Source organism: Rattus rattus, chromosome 4, assembly GCF_011064425.1.
Source record: "Rattus rattus isolate New Zealand chromosome 4, Rrattus_CSIRO_v1, whole genome shotgun sequence".
NCBI lineage: Eukaryota > Metazoa > Chordata > Mammalia > Rodentia > Muridae > Rattus > Rattus rattus.
In genome coordinates, this window is record NC_046157.1 from 98,937,138 (window position 1) to 98,961,809 (window position 24,672).

A 24,672-nucleotide genomic window follows, 5' to 3' on the forward strand; every position below is an offset into this window, starting at 1 on the left:
GAAAACTGAACATGTATTTAGACCCAAAGCAAGTCTCAACAGATACAAGAAAATTGAAATAACATTTTGCATCCCAAATAATGATCATGGAATAAAGTTGGACATCAACAATAAGAGAAACAACAGAATGTTTACAAACTCTTGAAATGGAACAACTACTGAATGAAAGATGAGACAAGACAGAAATTAAGAAAGAAAAACATTTTAGAGTTGAATGAAAATGAAAGCACAACATATCTAAACCTACGGGCTATAATGAAGGTAGTTCTAAGCAGCAAAGTCATAGCATGAAGAGCTTACATTAAAAAAAAAAGAACAGATATCATATTAGTAATTTACCAGCATACCTGAAAGCTCTACCACAAGAAAAGAAATCAAACCCGAAAGTAATAGTCATCAAGAAATAATTAAACTCAGGGCCGAAATCAATAAACTAGAAACAAACAACAACAAAATAATACAAAGAATCCATGAGATAAAGAGTTGATTTTTTGGGAAAATCAATAAAACTGATAAGCCCTTGTTGGAAGACCCTGCTATTAAGGTCACAGTCCCCCATACTCAGATAAGCTCTCTGAGCTAAGAGCAAAATGGAGGATTCCCTTTCTCAAAGAGGCTTCCTCTTTGCCTGTTCTTATATGGAGAGTGTCTCTAAGTACAGGTGTCTGACTTATCTTGCACAAAGTTTCCTGTTAGCTCTTCCTGATATAGATGTATGATAATTAGGCACTGTGTTATGACCAATCAGCCCTTTCTGCCTGTAACTCCACAAAAACCTCTGAGAAAAAATCATGTAGCCTATAGCCACATTACAGGTTCAACTTCCTCTGTCTAGACAAGAACCTACAGTGCAGGTTCCTGGAATTCCTCTTCATGTAAATGAAGCATTCCTAGGCCTCCATCCTAGACCATAAATTTACCCATCTTAGAAATCCCTATAATCTCCCCAAGATCTAAATAGCCCTTGCTTATCCCAAATAAAGTTGGGTTTCACTGAAGGTGATCCTAGAAGCTAATTCATTGGTACTCATGGTTGTCCAAATCTGCCCCACTCACTTCTGCTCCCTTTGTCCTTTTAGGTTGGTGAGCAACAATTCCATAGAAGGGAGGACCTCAAGCTCTTAGACAAGTTAAAAAGAAGACAGAATATTCAAATTAATAATATAGAGATCAAAAGGGGCTGGTGTACCAAAAGACACTGAGGAAATAGAGAGGATCAAAATGACATTCGTTAGCATCCCATAATCCACCCAATCAGAAAACCTAAAAGAAATAGATACATTTCTTAATATATACCACCAACTAAAGTGCAATCAAGATGAGGTAAGCAATTTAAACAAACCTATAACATCTAGTGAAATAGTAGCAGTAATTAAAAGTTTCCCCACCATATAAAGCTCTAGGCCAGATGGATTCGGTGCAGAATTCTATCAGGTTTTCAAAGAAGAATTAACACCAATATTCCACAAATTATTCTACAAAATAGAAACAGAAAGAACATTGCAGAATTCTTTTTCCAAGGCCATAATTACCCTAATACCTAAATCACACAAAGACACAACAAGGAAAGCAAATTATAGAGCAATTTCCCTTATGAATATGGATGCAGAAACTCAATAAATAACTTGCAAACTGAAATGAAGAACACATCAAAAAGATCATCCACCACGATTAAGTAGGCTTCATCCCAGAGACACAGGGATGCTTCAATACATATAAACTGATACATGCAATCCATCATAGAAACAGACGAAAGAAGAAGGAGGGGGAAGAGGAGGAGGGAGAAGAGGAGGAGGGGGAGGAGGTGGAGGAGGAGGAGGATGACAACAACACATGATCATTTCATTAAATACATAAAAGGCCTGTGACGAAATCCAACATCTCTTTATAGTAAAAAGTCCTAGAAAGACTAGGGATACAAGGGACATTCCTTGATATAATAAAGGTTATATGTAGCAAGCCTACTACCAACATCAACCTAACTGGAGAGAAACTTGAAGCATTTCCAACCCAGGAATTCCCAAAGTTGTCCACTCTGTCCACTTGTACTTGAAGGCTTTATTAGAGTGGTTAGATTATTGAAGAAGACAATTGATGGAGACTAAATAAGAAGGAAGCCAATGTATATTTATTTGTAGACAGTTTGTTTATATGTATAAATGACCCTACAAACTCTATAAAACATTCTATAGCTGATAAACATTTTTAGGAAAGTGTCGGAATACAAACCTAACACAAGAAATCCTATGCATAAATGAGAAACGTAGTGAGAAATCAGAGAAAATTACCTTCCACAATAGCCTCAAAATTATTTTGGGGTAACTCTAACTAAGCAAGTGAAATACTTGTATAGTAAAAACATTAGGACGTTGAAGAATAAAATTGAAGAAGATATTAGAAGACTCTTAGTGATCAGAGAAAGACAAATCAAAACTACCCTACACCGATCAGAATGGCTAAGATCAAAACTTCAGATGACAGCACGTGTTGTTGAGGATGTGGAGAAAGAGGAACAATGGAAGCATTGATAGTTGGATTGCAAACTGGTACAGCCACTCTGGAAATCAATCTGGAGGTTCATCAGAAAATTGGAAATAGATCTTTCTGAAGATCCAGCTATATTACTCTTGGGCATAAACCCAAAAGATGCCCCACCAGGTCACAGGGCTACCTGTTTCAGCCAGAAGCTGGAAGCAACCAGATGTCCCACAACAGAAGAATGGATACAAAAAATGTGGTTCATTTAAACAATGGAATACTACTCAGCTATTAAAAACACAGACATCCTGAGTCTTTTTTCAGGCAAATGGATAGAACTAGAAAATATCATCCTGAGTGAGGTAACTCAGACCCAAAAGGGCAGACATGGTATGTTCTCACTAATAAATGGATATTAGACCAAAAAAGTACAGAATACTAAAGATACAATCCACAGAACTCAAAAGGATCAATAAGCTGAAGGGCCCAAGTGAGGGCACCTTAATCCCACTTGGGAGGGAGAAGAAAGCAATCATAGGGGTGAGGGGGACCTGGGTGGGAAAGGAGACAGGGAAGGCCTGAGGGGAACATTATCAGGTATTGGGTGGGAGAAAAGGACTGAAGCCCTGCGGGCCAGAAGAAAGAATGGAAAGAGGTAACCTTGGGAGGTAGGAGGTGCAGGGAACCCTCTAGAATGTACCAGAGACCTGGGTGAGAGATTATCAGGACTCAAAGGGAACATTTCACCTTAGATGAAATGCCCTACAGTGGGGAGAGGGAACTTCTAGAGTCCACCTCCAGTAGAAAGACAGGGCATCAAGTGAGGGATGGGGTTGCTATCCCACAGTCCAAACTCTGACCCATAATTGTCCCTGTCTGAAAGAACTGCAGGAACAAAAATGGAGAAAAGCCTGAGGAAAAGGAGGTCCAGCGACAGGCCCAAAGTGGGATCCAGCTCAAGGGGAGGCCCGAAGGCCTGAAATTATTATTGAGGCTATGGAGTGCTCACAAAAAGGGACCTATTATGACTGCCCCCTGAAAGACCGTACAAATAGCTGAGACACATACAGATATTTACACCCAACCAATGGACAGAAGCTGGTGACCCCTGTGGTTGAGTTAGAGAAAAGCTGGAAGAAGCTGAGGAGGAGGGTAACCCTACAGCAGGACCAGCAGTCTCAATTAAGGTGGACCCTTGCGATCTCTTAGACACTGAACCACCAACCAGGCAGAATACCCAGGCTGAGATGAGGCCCCCAACACATACACAGCAAAGGACTGCAGGATCTGGGTTCAGTCAGAGAAGATGCTCCTAACCTTCAAGAGCCTGGAGGCCCCATGGAGTGGGGAGGTCTGGTGGGGTGGGGGTTTGGGAGTGGGGGGTGGAGACATCCTTGTGGAGACAGGGGATGGGGAGGAGGTATGGGATGGGAGGTAGAGGTCGGAGGAGGTGGATGAAATCTGTAGTATAAAAGAAAAATGATAAAATAAAATAAAAATAAAAAAGAGAAGAAAACCAACTACCCCCAGCTAAAAACAGCTACAGATCTAAACAGAGAGTGCTCAGAAGATGGAACACAAGTGGCTGCAAACCAAAGAAATCTTCAATATCAGGGAAATACAAATAAAAACTACGCTGAAATCTACATTTTATACCTTTCAGAATGGCCGAGATGAATAAAACTAGCAACAGCTCACACTATGGAGAATGTGGGGTAAGGCAGACACGCATCTATTGTTTGAGGGAGTGTGATGTTGTACAGCCGTTATGGAAATCAGTCTGGTGGGTCCTTGGAAGGTATGATTAGGGCTGGAGAGATGGTTCAGTGGTTAAGAGCACTGGATGCTCTTCCAAAGGACCATGAGTTCAATTCCTAGCAACCATATGGTGGCTCACAACCATCTGTAATTGGATCTGATGCTCTTTCTGGTGTGTTAAGGACAGTGTGGTCATATGCATAAACCATAAAAAAAAGGTATGACTAGATCTACCTCAAGATCCACTAATACTAGTCTTGGGAATATATCCAATGGTTTCTATATCCTAGTTCACAGACACTTGTTCAATCATGTCCATTGCTGCTAGAACAGCTAGAGATTAGAAACTGCCTAGATGTCTGTCAAAAGACAAAAGTATAAAGTAGTATAGTACATTTTGTAGTGAAGCATTATGCAGGTGTTAAAAGGTGAAAGAAATCATGAAATTTGCAGGTAAATAGATGGAGCTTGAAAAAATTCACCTGAATGAGGTAACTCAGACTGCAGAAGACAATATAGTATGTATTCATATACATGTGGATGCTACCTATCAAGTATTTGATAGGCAGGAAAAAATTCACATAACTCTGTTAGCATAAGGGACTGGGGTGAGGGGAGGATTTCTTTAGGAAAGGCAAATAGAGTTGATGGTCACGGATAGTGGGGAGGGAATCGGTGGTTGTTTTAGTTAGGGTCTTATTGCTGTGAACAGACACCATGACCAGCATGAGTTTTATAAAGGACAATATTTAATTGGGGCTGGCTTACAGATTCAGAGGTTCAGTCCATTATCATCACGGCGGGAGCATGGCAGCATCCAGGCAGGCATGGTGCAGGAGGAGCTGAGTTCTACATCTTCACTCAAAGAAAGCCAGTAACTAACTCAGCATCCTCAGGGGGCTAGGGGGAGGGTCTCCAAGCCCACCCTTACAGTGACACACTTCCTCCAACAAGGTCACACGGTCTAATAGTGCCACTCCCTGGGCTAAGCATATGCAAACCATCACAGTGGTGGAGGATTGAATGAGGAGGAAGAGAGAAGGTGTAAGTTGGGAATATAGGGAGAAAGGTTAAAAGCAAGGACCATTTGAGGAATTGTATGGAACCCTATTGCAGTAGAAGCCTCTTAAAACACATGTAAGAAAACATATATGAAAGAAAGATAAATGGAATCACTAAATAATGGGGTGACAAAGCCCCAAGGAGACATCTCTGACTATCAAATAAAACTCTCAGTGGCAGGATTTGGTTACATGCGATTGATTTGTTGGTGAAAAAGGCCCATGGAAATTCCCAAAGAACTCAGGTTATTAGCAAGGGTATAAGTTGCTCTCCAAAAAATCTTGGTAAGTTCCCATTGCTGTAGATGACATTTACACAACTAAAGAACATAAAGAAATTGAGCTGGTGTGTATCTAGAGTCTTCATAACTACTGACTAGTGTTTATGATATTGCACAATAGCAGAGGAGAAAGGTAAATGCTGACCCAGCTGCAAAACCTTTGATATTCAGTGGTGACCTGCCTGCAAATGCTCTAGTGTAATAGTGGCACTAAAGGTGTGGGAGTAACCATCCACTCTCTGATGAGATTCAAGGCTTACTCCATGAGATTGAACCCATGCCCAGTACTGCTTGGATAATCGAAAACTCGAGACTGAACCTAGAGGACAACCAAATATCATTGTTAGGTCAAAGGGATGTAGTAATAAAATGACTCCAAGTGTCTTGCTTAGTTATCACCAGAGATGCTTCCTCTTGCATTATATAGGACCAAATGCAGAGACCCACAGCTGGACCTCAGAACACTCATTTCTTTTTTTCCCCTCCATCTTATTAACTTGGTTATTTCTTATTTACATTTCAATTGTTAGTCCCTTTCCCGGTTTCCAGGCCAACATCCCCCTAATCCCTCCCTTTCCCCTTCTCTCCCCTCCCCATCCTCCCCCCATTACCGCCCTCCCCGCAACAATCCCATTCACTGGGGGTTCAGTCTTAGCAGGACCCAGGGCTTCCCCTTCCACTGGTGTTCTTACTAGGATATTCATTGCTACCTACGAGGTCGGAGCCCAGGGTCAGTCCATGTATAGTCTTTGGGTAGTGGCTTAGTCCCTGGAAGCTCTGGTTGCTTGGCATTGTTGTTCATATGGGGTCTCGAGCCCCTTCAGCTCTTCCAGTTCTTTCTCTGATTCCTTCAACGGGGGTCCCGTTCTCAGTTCAGTGGTTTGCTGCTGGCATTCGCCTATGTATTTGCTGTATTCTGGCTGTGTCTCTCAGGAGAGATCTACATCCACTTCCTGTCGGCCTGCACTTCTTTGCTTCATCCATCTTATGTAGTTTGGTGGGAACACTCATTTCTAAAGGGGATGTCTCCATCAAATCCCTCCTCTTAGGGCACAGGGAACCTCATGAAAGAGGACGTGGAGAGACTACGTGAGTGAGAGGGAATGGAGAACCCTAAGGAAACACGGCTTTCTAACCACAGCAGGACCCATGCACACACACAGAGACTATCGTAGCATGCACAGGGCCTTCACTCATCTATGCCATATGAAGTCCCATATGACTTCTGAAAGGCTAAGTGGAAACGATTCCCCATCCCTGGCCCAGAAGTTATTTCCAATTTATAACTGCTTGCAAAAGAAAACCGTCTTCTCTCAGTGGGTTAACAAACCACCCTTAAGGGCAGGTTCCATGCCTAGCGCGGTCGACACAAAACGAACTCAGTGCTGTGTTATTTCTTGGTGCTTTTTTGACCTCATAATGCTTTGCCTGGGATTTATTTACTTACTTACTTATTGACCTTACAGATCTTTTGCTGACATATTATGGCTTTGTGTTTTTATGGTATTTATGTCTCTGTGTCTATTTGTTTTCCTTTGGTTCTTTTTTTTCCTGTTTATTTGTTCATTTTGTCCTATCAAAGTTTGTTTTTATTTCTTTATAATATTTATTCATCTTTAATAATTAAGGTGCCTGTTTGTTTTCTAATGAGAGAGAACAGAAATCTGCATGTGGATTTTGGTGGGTGGGTTAGGGAGGAAGTGACAAATTCTGGGTGAATAGAAATCTTGAGGGGAAAAAAAATCCCTATTTTCACCAAACAAACAAACAAACAAACAAACTCAACAACCAATCAATCAACAACCAAACCAACAAACAAATAAGAAGCCAAAACATCCCAAAACAAAACAAAACAGAACACAGACGAAATATAAAGAACAACAAGATAAAAATGCTAATATAAAATGAAAAGCTTAATGGGAGAGCATGGAGTCCATCTGTGTTCAATAACTATTCCTGGACATGGCACCTGGCCTGGGATAGAGTTGACACTAGTGACTGATTGGCTCTTTCACAAGTATCAGTTACAAGTATCTTCTTGGTTAGGGTTGGGCCTTTGCCCTTCTCGGTGCAGGGTGTGTGTGTGCGTGTGTGTGTTGTGATGTGAAGCTGTGTAGGTCTTGTGCATGCTGTCATAATCTCTGTGTATTCATACACGAGTCAGTCCAGCTGTGAACAGACAGATGTTGAGCGGAGAGTTTTCAGAGTCGTGAGCATGTCATGGCATCTGACACAGCAATAAAAGCTACAATAGCGCGGGCCACATGCTTAGCATGTACCAGGAAGCTGCTTCCAGTTACACGAATCTATTTGTGTACAAATCTACAATAACTCACCGGGAGATGCGCCAAAAATACTTGTTTTCTATTTTAAAATTTTAATATTTTTAAAAATGCAGTGTACGGCTCTCCTATACTCATCTCCCTGTTAAGTCTTCCTTATGGATGAAAGAAACAACGATTATGATAGTTGCTGACTTTCCAAGAATTTTCTCTGCTGGGTCCAGCTCTAAGCATTTCAATTTATCTAATGTCCATAGCAGGGACATAAGATTAGAGTGTATACATAATATATATCTGCTGTTTCTCAATTTTGTTAAGATCCCTCCCTCCTCTTTTGATATTGGCAAAGCATATAATAATGGCAGGTACAGTGTCTGAAGTTTGAGAAAAGGATTGGAAATTTATAAAAGTCTGGTTTACACATTACACACAAGGCTAGCTTTGGCTAAATTGTAAGACCCTGTTAAACAGGGCTTATTAAATTTGTTGATGTTTTCAAATAACAGACGTTTATTTTTTCCCCCTCTCCATTTCAGTTATCTGTTCTTATCTTTCTCACAGTTTAGGTTTGGTTTGTTCTTTTTTTCTTCTTTGATAAACTGTGAAATTGGATTGCTGATGTAAGGTCTCTGTTGTTTCTAAATGTGTTTACAGATATATGCATTGTTTTAAATTAATTACCCTACAACTACTAATTTACCTAACCCGCATAATCACGAACAACAATCTGTAAACATAAGCCTTTAGGTTCACAGATAAGTGTAGTCTTCATAGTCCCCCAAGGAAACTTCTCTTCGCAACAGATGGAGAGCACTACGGAAAACCACAACCAATCAAAATGCTGAGCTTTGCAGCCCAGTTCCAATGGGGACAGCGCCAAATCGCGCTCACACTCAATGCTCCAGGAACACTGAGAAAGAGGTAGGGGTAAGACTGTCAAAGGATCAGGGAGTTTGCTCTGAGATTGTGTCTCTGAGTAATATCAGAAGCTACACCCATAAAGTCTCACCAACGTGACCATGCAAATGGGAGCTTAGAAAGGATGACACCAAAGAGCATGGCAAACTGGACGATGAAAAACCCACGGAGCCACAACCCTCCTATAGGCAACCGAGGATAGCTGGGAGCAGGAGAGAGGTGGTCTTCTCCAGGGAAGAGCACAGCAACTGGGTGTCCAGTGCTGAATGGTTAGCCTTGAGAAAACATATACAAATTGAATTATATGAACCGAACAGGTTATATCTATTAATACGTATATATTATTAATACATATATTATTAATACACATTATATACGTATATACATATGCACACATGCACACAGTAGCAAATTGAAGGGGAGTGGGGGCCAGTATATGGGAGGGTTTGGAGTGAGAAAAGGGAATGAAGAAATGTAATTAAATTATAAAGAAGAAAAGGAAAAGAAGGGAATTCTAGGTTAAATAAATGTAGTCTATGTTTGTATTTCAGATTATTTCCTTAAAATAAATTCCCTAGAATTGAAAAAATATCATAATTCTTTGAGAGTTTCATACCGATCTTCTCCCCCCCCCCATTTTAATCCACCAAGACCAATTTTTGCTGTCCAAATATTCTTGGATGCATTGTCTTCTGATGGACCATGGTCAATTTACCAACTCTTAGAGAAAACCATCTCCCCCTTTCCCAGTAGCTGACATTGTCCAAAGCTTTGCAGCTATGGGTGGATGCCCACCTCCCATCTCCATGCTGCTTGTACCATTTCCTATGCACTGTCATAACCACTGTGAATTGGTATGCGCGGTAATCCTGCTGTGTCCAAGAGAGATGGCCTCCTTGTAGTCATCCACCCCTCAGGCTCTTTACCTTTTCTGCCCTTTATAATACAATGATTCCTGAGCCTTGGGGAGGAGGGAGTGTGGTACATATATGCTCCTGCTTCTTAACCTTGCTTTCTCTATGCCTTATGAATATTAATAAGTTTTGTTTTATTTCATTCATGTCTATAATCTCTTCCTTACCCTACTAGTTACTTATGAGTGCATTTTTTATTTTCCACCAATGGGCAAACATTTGTGTTGCTTCGTAAATTTGTTTTAAAATTCATCCCATCATGGAATGATATGTTTTTTTCCCCTCTAATATCTGTCTTTTAAAAACGTACTGAAATTTAATATATTGATCATGAAGAATGTCCTGTATCTTGAGAAAAACGTGTATGCTTGCTCTTGAGTAGAGCATTCTGTCTACACCTGTTGGATGTAGTTGGTTTATTGCTGCACCTCATGTTTCTTTATTCCTCGTCTTCCTAGTTACAAAAAGTGGGGTGTTCACATCTTCCAATTCCCAGCTAATTTGTTTCTCCAATGTTACACATTTTTTTGCTTTATGTATTTGGTAGTCAGTTATTAGCTACATGGTTTTTAATTTTACACTTATTTCTTTGTTATATGAACCCTTTATATGATGAAAATTTCTATTTTTATGATGGAACTTTGAACCTTTCTATAATGTCCTTCTCTCTTAAAAGACTTTTCTATCTTGCTTTGAAGTATATTTTGCCTATTATATTTAGTACATCTATGTCTGTTCTCTTTCAGTTACCATTTCCACGTTATATTTTTGATCCTTTTATTATTGAAATTTTTGTGTCTTTGATCTAAAGTGAGTCTCTTGTAGATAGTACTTGTTGAAAGAAAATCTCTACTTCAAACCACTGTATTTTGCCTAGAAACTTTGTTCCATTTATATTTAAACAGGTTAGTGTTTAGTGGACGTCTACCTTTTCCACATCATTCTTTATTTTTTACGGGTCCCTCATTTTCTACATCATTTTCTCCTTTAGTATTTCAATACTTTTTATTTGGTGGTGAAATGTTTAAACCCTTTTTCTATTTCCTCTTGTGTACATTTTATAGCTTTTTTTGTGGTTGTCTCAGGAACACGCTCACATTGTTTGGCTAATCTGATTTTATAGCAACATAGCTTCAATGATATACAAAGCTCTGACCCTTCAGAGCTCTGTTTCTGCACCTTCTAGTTGCTGATATCACAAGGTCACAATTACATTCATAAAGAAAGTACCTCAAATCCAGAAAAAATAAAGCCTAACAGATCTTTAAATTCCACCAGAAGTCACCTCAGCTGGGCACATCACCCTAAGGGAACGAGATATAACAGGCACAGCTGATACCTTTTCCCTCCTGATCTCTGACCAGAAGCAGCAATTGGAAATCAGAACAAGATCCTTGACATTTGGATAAAATCATATTTACCCAACCTGTCTCCTGTAAACAGGGTGTATTGTACTTCTAGAACACAGGGATAGCTATCTGCAATGGACTGGGCTTAGTGGGTATACAGTGCTCACTGCGCTAAATGCTGAAAATAAAATTAATTACAACTAACTGTCTAAAACTTTTCCTAGAATTTGTAAGCATCCAACAGATTCCAGATTTCAAAAAAGAAGTCAATAAGATAGTGCTTTTGTAGCCATTGGCAAAGGATGGTGGCCCAGTACTGGTGATTCTTATTAATTTTTCCCCAAATCTTATTTACTGAGCAGATGTTGGTATAGAATTAATTTCCCAAACTACACAAAAAAAGAAAGAAAAACAACAACAACTGTTGTTGTAAAAATATAAAAATAAAAAGAGTAATGGTGTCTTTTACCCCACTGGGTCTATACCTCGGTGCCCAAGATATCTGCTAGATATCTTGGCGGAAACACATCCCAGCTGCACACTTTCTTACACTCAAACCCTCACATAAAAGAACACACAACACAGTGATCTTTGACCCAATTGGTAAGATATAATTGCCCACTTAAACATACAAAGCCCGGTACCATCCATCCCTTGAGAACATTAATAACAACCTGTAAATATACAGAGCCGAATCTTAACATCATCTGCCATCTTGTCCTGCCACGGCTTCTCCCCTCTCTCTGTCTCCTCTTCTCCCTCCCCTAGTCTCCTCCTCTTCCTTTAAACTTCTCTCCCGCCCATCCTTCCTTCTCCTCCAATGACAGGCTTCCTTCTATCCTGTACCTGCCCCTCACCAGTACTTTACAAATTCAATGGAGATGGTTCTAGTGAAGTCACCTGAGTTCTGAGTCCTGGACTAGGCAGCTGTCCTTGGGGCAGTGGAATTAGCATCAAAATACAGATAACTTCAGGGCAAACCACAACAAACAACAACAACAACAACAACAAAACCAACAAAGACTGAAGTAAAATTTACCAAGTGGTGCCTGTTTGCAGACATCTACATAAAACATATTGAAGGAACCAGGTAAATATCATTTTACCCAATAGAAAGAGGAGTAAAATCAACAAAGCATTAGCTCAGTTTGGAATGTAGGCAAGCTTATGGATCTTAGTTTTATACTAACACTCGAAGTGCAATTATGGATGACAGTGCTGGAACGCCCTCTTTGGGCTATAGGATGAAGAACTAGAGTCATCTTCACGGGGCCCTACTCCATAGGCAAGAGAATATCCACATAATGACTGGAATGCACTACACTCACTGGTGATCTCAAAGAACAATGAGACAGAAAGGAGAACACTCAGACAACTCTCAGAGGTTTGTTTCCGGGTAGATTTGTCAGCATTGTGTATGCTTTTTCCCTCATATATGGGAGTCGGTTATTTACATGGGGGTTACAGAAAATACCTTACCATAATGAACATTCTTTCAAGGCAACTGTAAAGTTATAACAAATCATACAGAATGATACATTATTTATACATCATTATGAATATTCCTCTAGTCTTGTGCTTGTACACCAAATGTGTGCAGCAAAAATTAAAGTCTTACATCATTTGGGCATGGCGGCCTGGACCTACAATCTGAGCTACTCGCTGTCTGAAGCAGCAGAATTGTTTGAGCCAGTACAAAGTTAGACCCTGTCAGATAAAATGGGTAATTTACTGAAAACATTTGTTTATATTTTGATAGCCCTTCTTATGACTATTTGGATAATAACATTTTAGATATTCTTTATGTTGGCAGCGAAAACCAAGCAACCAAGCGATAAAACCGGTCAGCTAGAATTGATTTCTTTGAATTCAGTTTGATTATGTGGTCACAGGGCAGTCTTTGAAATCTGATTAATCAGTACAAACATACATGAAAAAGGATAGCAAGAGATTTTGTAAATCATTCAGTGTTCTCATATTTCCTAATAGCCTATAATTGGATGCCTATGATATCTATCAATCTTCTATCTATCTATCTATCTATCTATCTATCTATCTATCTATCTATCATTTATCATCATTATCTACCATTTATCATCTATGTTTCTACCTACCATCTATCTATCACTATAATTGAATGTCTATGATATATAATAAATATAATGTATATGCTGTTAACTCATTGTGAAAACATTAAAATATGCATGTCTTTTCAACTTGTCAGTTCCCAATCAAGAAAGAAAAAGAAACACAATTGTTTAATTTTACTTGCGCTTTAAAGATAAAATAAAGGATGCTGGAGACTGCACTGAATGTTAGGTTTACACATAGCCTCCCTACAGGCCTCTAGAACACTCTTTAGCTTTAAAATGGACATCCTGAAATGTACCTCTATAGCCCCCAAATAGGAAAATTAACAAACTGAACACCATATAACAGTACCCTTCTGAAATGTCTGTCTGCAGCATGAGATCACTGCTCAAAATGAAGGCTCACATGCAGAAACACTTTGTTTTGCTCAGCTAAGTCTGAAGATGTTCAAGACTGACAAGGTCAGGGCTGGGAGCATAGCTAGCAGTAGAGCACCTGCCTAGCATGTACGATGCCTCAAGTCCATCAAAATGATTAACAATGTCAACTTCCCTATTTGCAAAACCATATCCTACTTGCTAAACATCAGTTACTCATGAGACAACATGCTTGAAAAGTCAGGATCTGAATTACTCTGGGGTTTGCAAAGGCTGAGCTTCTGTACCTTTCATGGGTTTCTTTATGCTTCAGATTATTTTTTCTAAACATGTACACACTCATTCAGTTGATCAAGTTTTTTCCTATAATCTATTCCAAGGTCTGAAGGCCATATTTACATTTTTTAACTACAATTCAGCTTCTGTGTGGACCTGATGCCAGCCGAGCCTTAGATCTCAGGCTTCAAACATCATTTGTAAGAAGCCGAGGGGTGGACCAAGCTAAAAGCCCACTTGCTCCCGACATGGAAAGTGTGCAAATGGAACAACCCCCCAGTGTGCTCTTCCTTGCTCTGCTCTCTCCCTTGGTTTGGAAAGTGAGGTCATAACATTAGCAGTATACCGCTGAGCACAATGTGTGTGGAGGCAAATTGGAGTAGATTCATCCCTGATTCAAAAAGGAATCCTCTGTAACGTTAAGACTGAGAGACCTGGTGCTGCCTTAGCATCATCAAGCAAAAATTAGCCATGTGGAAGCACAGGCCAGGAGATCATCTGCCTCCTCTCCTCTTACAGGAGTTGGGGTTTTTCCTTTCCCATCTCGATGACACAGCACCTTTGCAAATTAAATGATTGTTGGATACAATCAGTCTCTGTGACTTCACAGAAACTGCCTCACTCTACCTCCCTTCCTCCAGGCTTCACAGAGTTGGGCTCCTCCACATCATTCGCACAGCCCCGAGACGGTCAAGTCTACTAATTTTGGACTAAGCAAGCCAGGTTAAAATGGACATAAATGAACCAAACTTTCAATCAGATGTGATTGGAGTGTTCGGCGCTCTGGATTCATTGTCATCGAAACGACGAGAGCTTAAAAGGTTCAGAATAACCCAGACTAACATTTTTCTTGGGGTCTTTTTCCATTTTAAAGAGAACTGGGTAATTCTGTGTGTCTGAAGACTGACAGCTTAATGGAAACAGAGAAATCTGCACTTTCTCACCAGGTAACTGCATTACCAACAAACAGTTGAACGGAGCATAAAGACCCTTCTGTTTTCGTACGAGTTACCACATTCATACAGGTTTTTAGCCAATTATATTAGCTACTGCTAAATTCAGTTATTGGAAAGCGCTTTCTACCCTGTAGCTTTTTTTTTTAACAACAATGAGAAATCATGTGCATACTGACTTTTGATATAGTCATTTATTAGCAGAAAGCAAAAAAAAAAAAAAAGCCGCCATTATGACCTTCTTCTCATGATATACCTGTAGGACATGATATTGCTGTCTAATAGCATCCTTAATTTTTCTGTATGGCTCTCTCATGTTTTTCTATCAGTTACACTGGCAGCAAAATACTTCAGCAATCTTTGACGATTTTCTGTTTTGTAGTAACAATCCTTCTGGATCAATGACAGTATAAATGCATAGCATCAATATTATACGCATTTGGTATCTTACATGAACTTTATGCACATCCGAATACTTATAAGATATATAACTATATATACTTCACTTACCAGAATTAAGAGGCAACTTGAAGCCAACTTTGTGTGCTCAGGGATGGTAGAAAACACTGACAAAATCAAGCAACCAAACACAAGGAGAAAACTGCAAAATAACAGAAGAAGAGAAGTTTGATGAGAACCGTGCAGAATCATCCCAAAACAAATAAAGCACCAGATGCACTTGAACACGTTTGAGTTAAATGATTACTGAGTGCTTTAAATATCAGAGTGCAGTATGATGTTTCGTACAAATGGGGATCTTCTTGCAACTTAACTCATGAAGGCATGGTTGTAGGTGTTGATTCCTGTGGGTGTGTGTGTGTGTGTGTGTGTGTGTGTGTGTGTGTGTGTGTGTGTGTGTGTGTGTTGTGTGGTACTGCATTTAAATGTTAACACTTAGGAACCTGTGAATACATATCTCCCAAAAGGAACCCTAAGCAAGACTGAATTGTGGTTTTGCTCTCCTATCTGAGAATGCAGACTCTCTTTTCAAGAAGCCGAAAATCCCATTTGTCAAGTCTGTAAAGTATCAGGCATTGAATGTTATGATTGCTAAGCGCCCATTGTTGGAGTATGATAGTGCTTACAGATTCTAATTTATATTTTTATATTAATAGGAAGACCAGGGAAATATGAATTTTCTCTGCCACCTGTGCACTTTTCAGCTCTACAGTCAAAGTGATAGAGGAAAGTGATAGAGGAAAGGGCTTGAAGTTCTCTCCACTCATATTTTAATGACGGAGATTAGAAGTAATGAACAAGGATTTTCTATTAATCACTCTAATGAGGTTTCTGAAAATACGAGATTTCTAAGATTGAGGAAGGGGTAGGAATGAGTGATGAGCTCCCAAGGAAAATCTCAAATAAAAGGCAAGTCTGTCCAAACCTAAAGCTGAATTTCAAGCTATCAAAACAAATTGCGCAAAGTGCCATCGACTAGATCTCTCCATTACTGACATCCAGCAAGTTCATTATATAAAGCCTTCCCTATTACAGAGGAATTAAACTCCGCTTCCTTGTGGCTTGCACCAAGACTCAAATCCATTTACCATGCAAGACTCACAGTGCCCTGACATTCTAGCCAAGGACTGGCTAACTGTGGCCTGAGCGACAAGTCTGCCTCCTTATGCTTCTTTAAAGATTGTTGAGATGTTTATGTATAAGTATTTTATTGAAAATAAACTGTTCTCTCATACAGCACAACCCAACAACTGTTTTCCTTCCCTCCTCCTCCCAGCTTCCTCACACCTCCCTTTAACCCAGACCCACTCTCCCTTCATTTCTAAAAGAGCAGGACTCCAGGAGTCAACAACCAAACGTGACTAAGCAAAAGCCAAAGACTTCATACAAAGGTTAGACAAGGCAACCCAAAGGAGGGAAAAAGTCCTAAGAGTAGACAAAATGGTCAGAGATACACCCACCCCCACAGTTAGGAGCCCCACAATAGCTCCAAGGTAACAGTTGTAACACACACAGAAGACCTGGTGTAGAGCCCTCTGGCCAGGTGCATGCCACTTCAGTCTCTGTGAGCCCATATGAGCCCTGCTTAGTTGATTCCGTGGGCCATGTTCTCCCGGTATCCTCCATCCCCTTGGAACTGTACAAGTTTTTCACTCCCTTGTCCCTGGGTTTTATTATTTCAAATTCTTACTCTTCCCCTTTAACACCTCCTGTGTTGGTCCCTATCCTTCTCAAATCTATGACCTTTCCCTACATTAATATATAGGATCTATATTATATGTATATAGGATATATAATATGTATATGTATAAATATGTAAAACCCACTGCATCCATTTGAGTGTTGCTCATATGTATATGTGTTTAGGACAGACAACTTGGGATTGAATATCCTATCAGAGTGTTAACCCCTAGAGAAAGTGGATTTCCCCTGTCTCAGCAGCCACGGGTTGCCTATAGTTTTTCATAGAGGGGCAGGACTTGTTAAACACTGACGTGTTGACTGGTGTTTCAAAGTTTTCATTCTACCACAGTGAGGCAAACCATATCAATCACAGGTCAGAAAACATTCTCTAAGGGACCAAGTAGCAAATATTTCAATCAGTCATGTTATTCTGACTATCATAACTGTGTGGCTTTACACTTGTAATGTGAAAGCTGCTATGGACAACAGACCGGTAACAATAAAACTTTATTTACAAAAATAACTGTTAGTGCCATATTTGCCATAGAACCTTTGTACTCAAGACTCTGAGGACACTGTGGAGGAGGACAGAAAGATTGTGAAAGCCAGAGTACCAGAATACCTGGTGACTGGATAATGTCTTCTAGACCTGACAGGCGTGCTGTATTCATGGAATCTTAACAACACAGTTCCCTAAACAATACCCGAAAAACGTGTCAGTCAACATACCAGTGTTTCTGAAGGCCCACCTCTACACGAAAGCAATAGGCAGTCAGTGGTTGCTAATGGAGGGGAAACCCAGTCTCTCTAGGAGTTAATTCTCCAACAGGGATAGATTATCCAATGCAAAATGAAAATGAGGGGCCAGCTGTTTAAAAGTATTTAAATTTAATGAGGAAGACAACATGAAAGTATGAAACATAGTAGGACACTCTTAAGTGTGGGTCTCCATGAGAACACAGGGATTGCATGTCCATGGGGCTGAGCCTGGGGTTAAAGGAGCCTTCCTGGTGAAAAAAACAACCGTCAGTCCTGAAGGTATAAATGAAGCTTGGGAGAAGAATGGCTGGGGTAAAGGAATACTCTAGTGCGAGGACGGTATGAATAGGGATGAGACGCAATGATGAATAGGGATGTGTGTTCAGATTCCACTAATTCATCGGTAAGATGGGGTTGGTCAACACCTGCAAGCTCATGTGAGATGGGGAAGAGTCGAGGGGGCAGGTCCTGTAATTCCATGTCTCTGTACAGCAGTTATCTCAGTTCAGCAGAAAGTTTATATTGAGTCTCTCAGTATTGAAGACCATATCAAGACTTCAAAGTTCATTGATCAACTAAGGGGTCTCTCCATAGAGGAATTGTATACGCAGGGAAATGGACAAGGGCAACACACAGGGTGGTAATGAAAGGCAGAGGAAGACGAGCACTTCCTGTTTGAGATGATCTGCAAGAGGGATGTTCCAGCATGAAACATTTACTAGGGAAATATATCCCAGAAGGAAGTACAACATAAGAAGGGTGCAAAGAAGGGAGAGGAGAGGTTTCTAAGGCGGATTCCGTATTTAGTTCAGTAGCTGTGAAAGATCTTGTAAGAGTATTGATGTCCTTAGGATTTTGAATAGCATCCACCTCACCGCAGCACAGCTTCAGACTCCTGACCCCGTGCTTAGCCATAGTCTGTGCTACAACTCCATCAATTTCAGTCCCATGAAGCAGGGGGAAAACAGTTTGCCCCATAGTATCTTTTTGGAAATTAAAAACAAGTAGGGGCAGTAGTGGAACGCTCTCTGTCTGGGTGTCTTGATCCAGGTCCATAGGCTTCTGAGGGGACTATGCACAGGACTTACGGCAGTTTGAACATGGGTAGGGAAAAGACTGATTTTTTGTTTTTACTAATATGGAATTAACAGCACCTTTCCAATTGGCTTTTTAGAAATTACAGATATTTTCATTTTGTAGCATAACTAGAAAAATCATAATTGTTTCATCTTGAATAACGATTTTTGTAATCATTATTTCCAGGTTATGGCAATTGTTAGACTTTGGCTAGGGGCTATTTTTAATACATTAATAATAGCTATACAATACATTAATAATATAAATAACACAATAAAATAATAATTAATATAGTGTGATAATATCAATAATTATTAATAATAAATTTATAATAAAACAATATCTTGCCATATGACAAGCATGTTTGAAACTCTAATCCTTGCATTTTGACCCAATTTTATCTTTTGTAATTATATGTATTTCATGTATTTAAAAACATTCTGACAAATGACTTATAGGCTTTGTTTGCCTACTGATGTAACCGTGATGTAGCCATACACAAAATTAAAATGCTAACGGGGGGTGACGGGTTATGAAGGTAGGGCTGTGAACTGGAAGCCATCCATGACTTACCAAAGAAACCTTATCAAGATCAACTTAAAACTATCATGGGATAAACATATCCCTTCAAAATAATTCCATAACAGCTTTTGGCCCATATTTTATCTGAAACATTTCTATTTTGTTATCCAATTTTTTTTTTATCCCAAGCTTCTCATTTGGAAGGCACTGATTATTTTAAGATGAGAAGAGTATTTATGAGGAAGTAAATATTACCAGTCTCAAGGCTGCTCTGTTTAGCCAAGAAAAGTACCATCAACTTTTTATGTTCGTTAATTAAGAATCAATTTCTGGGATGTAATTTAGCAAGAAGGCTGAGCTGAGAAACACAAGTTCTTGTTTGAACAAATGATGCCCTGATTCCAAAGCATGTTCTCTCAGAGCAGGTGCACTTAGCTGGAATTAAAATGACGTGCAAATATAGCACCCAGAAAAGCTCAGCTGACGCTATGCCAAAGGAACCTGAGCAAATTACATTATTATTCTTCTCACACGCACACATGCATGTGCACACATGTGAATACACACACACTCACACATTCATGTATCAACAGGCATACGCACACATGCACATACACACATATGTACACATGCACACATGCACAAAGAGGCACATATGCACGTACCTAAGCATACACACACACACACACACACACACACACACACACACACACACACACACACACACACGTACACCTACCCATTCACAAACAGCTGTGTACGTTGTGGTGAAGAAACAAGACCCAGAATGGATATCTGATGGGGAAATTTCACAGAGCTTCTGCAAGGAAGTTTTGCTGGTGTTGACACAAATACACGCCTCTCCCCAGAATGCAATCTGTTGCAAGTATTTTGGTGGACTGGCAGTTTTATTGAGAAGCATTCGGATGAGAGATCATTGAATCTTACACGGTATGAGATAATGGGATTAAAAGAAAGCACTCTAATGAGAGTCACGGAAACACTTAAATACAGACCTTAGGAACCATTACATAAAAAACAATTAACCACAGTGATGCTGCTTCATAAAATTTTAAGTATTGCCGTGATGAGGAGGGCATTTTAGTATATTGTATGGAAGACGTTTTGTGATGTCTAAAGCATGCATGCTGGCATTGATGACTTTACATGATCCCCTTTGCACATGCACTAATTAGCACGAGAAGTTGAAGTAGTCTAATGAATCGAAGCCTTATGACCAGATCGACAGGACGAAGGCTCATGTTTGTCTGTCTTTATATAAACTTAGTGCTCTGTGAAGGGTCCTTGGTACATCGTTTTCCCATATGATCAGAAGGTTCTTTGAGCGAGTCTCTCTTTTCCCAAAGTGGTTATCTTTATGCATCCCTGAAAGATATTTGTTCAGTCTCTCCTCGAATCCTTCCAGGGTCCTGAACCTTTATGCTCATCAGCCCTGTTACAAACAGCTCTACTCTTGGGAAACTGCTTCCTCGGTGGACTCAACTCCATAGAACCATAGAAACTTTGCCATTGGTTCCTTCAGGCTCACAACTAGAGAAGGCATGCACTCCCACCTCTCCGGTTCACCAAACACTAAAGAACAGCTTTACTCTGGTTTCCCCAGAGGTCTTCGGACTGAATGTGGGGCTCCTTGTTGTGCACTGTTCATAGGAAACAATGTTCCGATCTCGCACTCCTCCTCAGTGTGCCTTAAATATACCCACTGTGTATCCCTCCATGTGAGACTGACATTGTGTGACCCTCCAATGTAAGCTACAGATCTGGCATTCAGTTACCAACATGAAATAGCTCCAGTTCTTGCCAGGAAACTCAACTTCAGATTTTCCATTCCCCAGATAAGAGCAAAACTACTGGTTTCAAAATGCCCGTATTAAGGACACTCCAGTTCCTGCCCCTTTGCTACCAAGTCACAGAACCTGGAGTGAACACTATTTATTGCCCTCTACCCTGAGTGTACACTCGCACTGGTCCCTAATGTAATTACATTTCACTAAACTATGTTTGATTTTCTGCTCTTTCCTTGAAAAAAAAATAATGAGCATTCACCCAACATGCTATGTTCTGAGAATTTCTCAGCATTTTACATTGTGTTGGTTCCTTGAGGCGTCCCATAAGACGTTCTTGCCAGTATTTTATTGCAAAAGACATCTATATTGCTGCTAGAGAAAACAATGGTGAAGTTTTGGTATGAGACAGAGATCTATGAATATGTTTGTATCATCGCCTCGACTGCTAGGATGTTCAGATATGAAACTGAATTTTATGCTAATAATGGCCTATGCAATTATTAACGAGGATGCACACGCTCACAGACGCTCTTCCTTTCCGATTTCTGTCTACTCTCCTCCTATCAATACCCGATCTTCCTGCCTGCAGTGTACCTGTCTCAAATGTTTAGAGACTCTGTACCAGACTCTGCAAACTCAGACACGGTTTGTGCTCATAGTTTCTGTTTCAAGAGGAAGACAAACCTTTCTTTGTTTTTAACTCATCACCCATCTACATCTGTGTGTGTGTGTGTGTGTGTGTGTGTGTGTGTGTGTGCGCGCGCGTGTGTGCTTCATCAATATCCTTAACTGTTTTCTGTATGAATCAGGCTAAGCTCAGCCGAATGACTAAGGGTGTGAGTAATGAAGATGTAATTTCATCTGTCTTCACTCTTTTGAAATAAGACTTTAGCAGCTTATAGTTTCCTTCTGTTAGAGCCAAGTACAGCCCCCTGGGTCTCAAACCTGAATTAAATTAGATGAAGAGACTTTGCTCATTCAGATTCGAAAGTTCTCCCATTTGTTATTTTATATATCATTATGTTATTCTCAATCCATTTATCCATTGGATGAACTGCCAACTCCCTTTTCTTTGCATCTCTCTATGCCTGACACTGTCTTCTGGAATTTTCTCTCAATGCTGTGTTTGTCTCTGGGGACCCTTCGGTCCTGTCATCCTGTCTAACTTTCTCTTTCTATTCCTTAAGCACATTATAGAGCACATTTGACGACTTTGCTGAAATCGAGACATTTTCTCTCCTCCACGGCTCTGCGGCAGCAAGCTGCTAACCCTATCCAACTGAAAAATAAGCGTAATTTAATGTTCTTGCTCTTGGCAAATTTGTGTTACTTTCTAGCAATCACAGTTACTCTTCTGAATTTATTATAAGTCAGTGCTTAATACTCTATCTGAAGCATTTCTAGGAATTGCTGCTGAACTGATCAGCATGCAGAGTAAAACCCCACTTGGTTTTTCTTATTTGTTTTCTGATGATCAGAATTTTTTCCTCTCTCTGACCACTTGGAGCCCATTACATTTTTATGGATTAATAATTAAAGTCACTCATTATCATCTACAAATCTTCAACACCTTAGAGCAAAAACAAAACCAAAAACAACAACAACAACAACAACAACAACAAAAAACCCTTGGGCCAGAAATATGAATGCACATACAGTCAACATTTATTTATTTATTTTTAGATGTATTTTTATTTTTTTATTGGGTAGTTTTTTATTTACATTTCCCAGTTTCCTACCGATAAACCCCCTACCCCATCACCCCTCCTCTTTCTTGTATGAGGGTATTCCCCCTCCCCAACCACTCACCCCTTCCAGCCTTCCCATCCTGACATTCCCCTACACCGGGGGCGGGGGGAGGATTTTATATTTTTGTTGTATTTTAATCACGTTTTTTTCAAACTGCTCATGTTTGAAAACATCATGATGTTATAGATGGAACAAAGGGCCAGGTTAGAATTTGGAGAGCTTAATTTTTCTGTGTGATCATAAAAATGATGACAGGCAGTACTAGGGATATTTTCCTCCATTTTTATTATTTTCTTCCTCAGAAAAGACCACATATGCTAATCTAAAGAGTTGTTTAAAATATCATTAAAAGAAAAGCTTCCCCCACCTCATTACTTTGAATCTATTCTCTCTCTCTCTCTCTCTCTCTCTCTCTCTCTCTGTGTCCATTTGAGTAGAGATGTCCTTGGAGGCTAGAGGCATCAGATCCTACAATTTTAATCACCGATTTAATGCTTCAGTCCCTCAAAGCTTTATTTTTGAGGGAGGTAGATGTTGTCTTGTTTCTCTAGCTCATAGTTTATATGAGGTTACGTGGTTAAGATCACCTCCTGTTCTTCTAGAGGACCTGAGTTCAGTTCCCAGCACATACCTTGGATAACTTACAAGAACCTGTAACTAGCACCATATCTGATACTTTCTCCTGGGTTTCTTGGCCACCTTACCCCCAACATACACACAAATAAAAATAAATCTTAAAAATCGAAATTATAATTGTGTGTGTGTGTGTGTTTAAGCAAAAGAACTTTTGTTCTTTCCATATTTTAAAAAAGCAAGCTGGAATCAGGCTGCATGGTACACATCTTTAGTCCTAGCATTCAGGAGGCAGAGGCAGGTGGATTTCTGAGTTTGAGGGCAGGGTAGTCTGCAGAACAAGTTCCATTATAGCCAGGGGTAGCCCTATCTTCAAAAAAGGAAAAACAATCCAACATCTACTAATACCAGCAGTGACTGTGGCAGGGCATAATGGCTCAGCCTGGCCATCTCAGCTACTGAGAGAGCCAAAGAAGGTGGATCAGGCTTTAAGGAGTGTATATCCAGCCTTAGAAGGCTATCTCAAAATAATAATGATAATATTGAGATAAAGACCTGAAGATACAGCTTTGCTGGGGGCACGTGGTAGCAGGAATATGGCCCCGGGTTTAATTCCCAGTACTGTAAAAAGCCATAGCAAACAAAGCAGCCTTGAGAGAGATGACTCACGCTCACAATCTCAACCCTCAAATGCAGAAGGGGAGAGGCTGACATCCTGGATTACACAGTAAATGTTTTCCTTAAAAAAAAAAGGAAGGAAGGAAAGAAAAGCAAAGGAAAACTGAGTGTGTTAGCTGAGTGTGTTATATTGGTTTCTTTCTGTATTCTTTCTTCTTACGCTGCCCTACAGGTCTCTGTTCAGCCTTTCACACCACTTTTATTAGGATTTCAAAATGGCTTCCCTCTGTTCCTCTTCTGTGTTCCAGTTCTGTTCTCCTCTGGTCTCCTTATTAAAAGGAACGTGACCTTCGCAAGAGCAAGACCTCGACTGGGAAAATGGACACTGGCCTCAAGGTTTGTCTTGTTTCTTGGTGTCACATATCTGAACTTGAAGATACTTGGATTGCACAGACGGAACAGATTTTGAGTCATCAAAACGAAATTGATTAGGACTGTCAGGATGGCACAGCAGAAAAAGGTGCTTGCTACCCAACACCCCAAGCCTGATGACCCAAGTTCAATCTCGGCAACCTACATAAAGATAACAGGAGAGAGAAGACTCTGCCAGGTTGCCCACTGCCCTTCAGGTGCACACACAATATGATCACATACTATGTACATCTGTAACATGTATGATTTGCTTC

General features: G+C 40.0%; 1 protein-coding gene across 1 annotated transcript in view; it reads right to left on the reverse strand.

The window, feature by feature from the left end:
* Window positions 1-24,672, reverse strand: part of Kcnq5 (potassium voltage-gated channel subfamily Q member 5) — a 550,136-nt gene that overhangs the window by 184,607 nt on the left and 340,857 nt on the right. Inside the window, exon 2 of the mRNA XM_032900855.1 lies at window positions 15,249-15,339. Within this exon, the coding sequence (XP_032756746.1) occupies window positions 15,249-15,339 (91 nt within the window). The remainder of the gene's footprint in view (window positions 1-15,248; window positions 15,340-24,672) is intronic.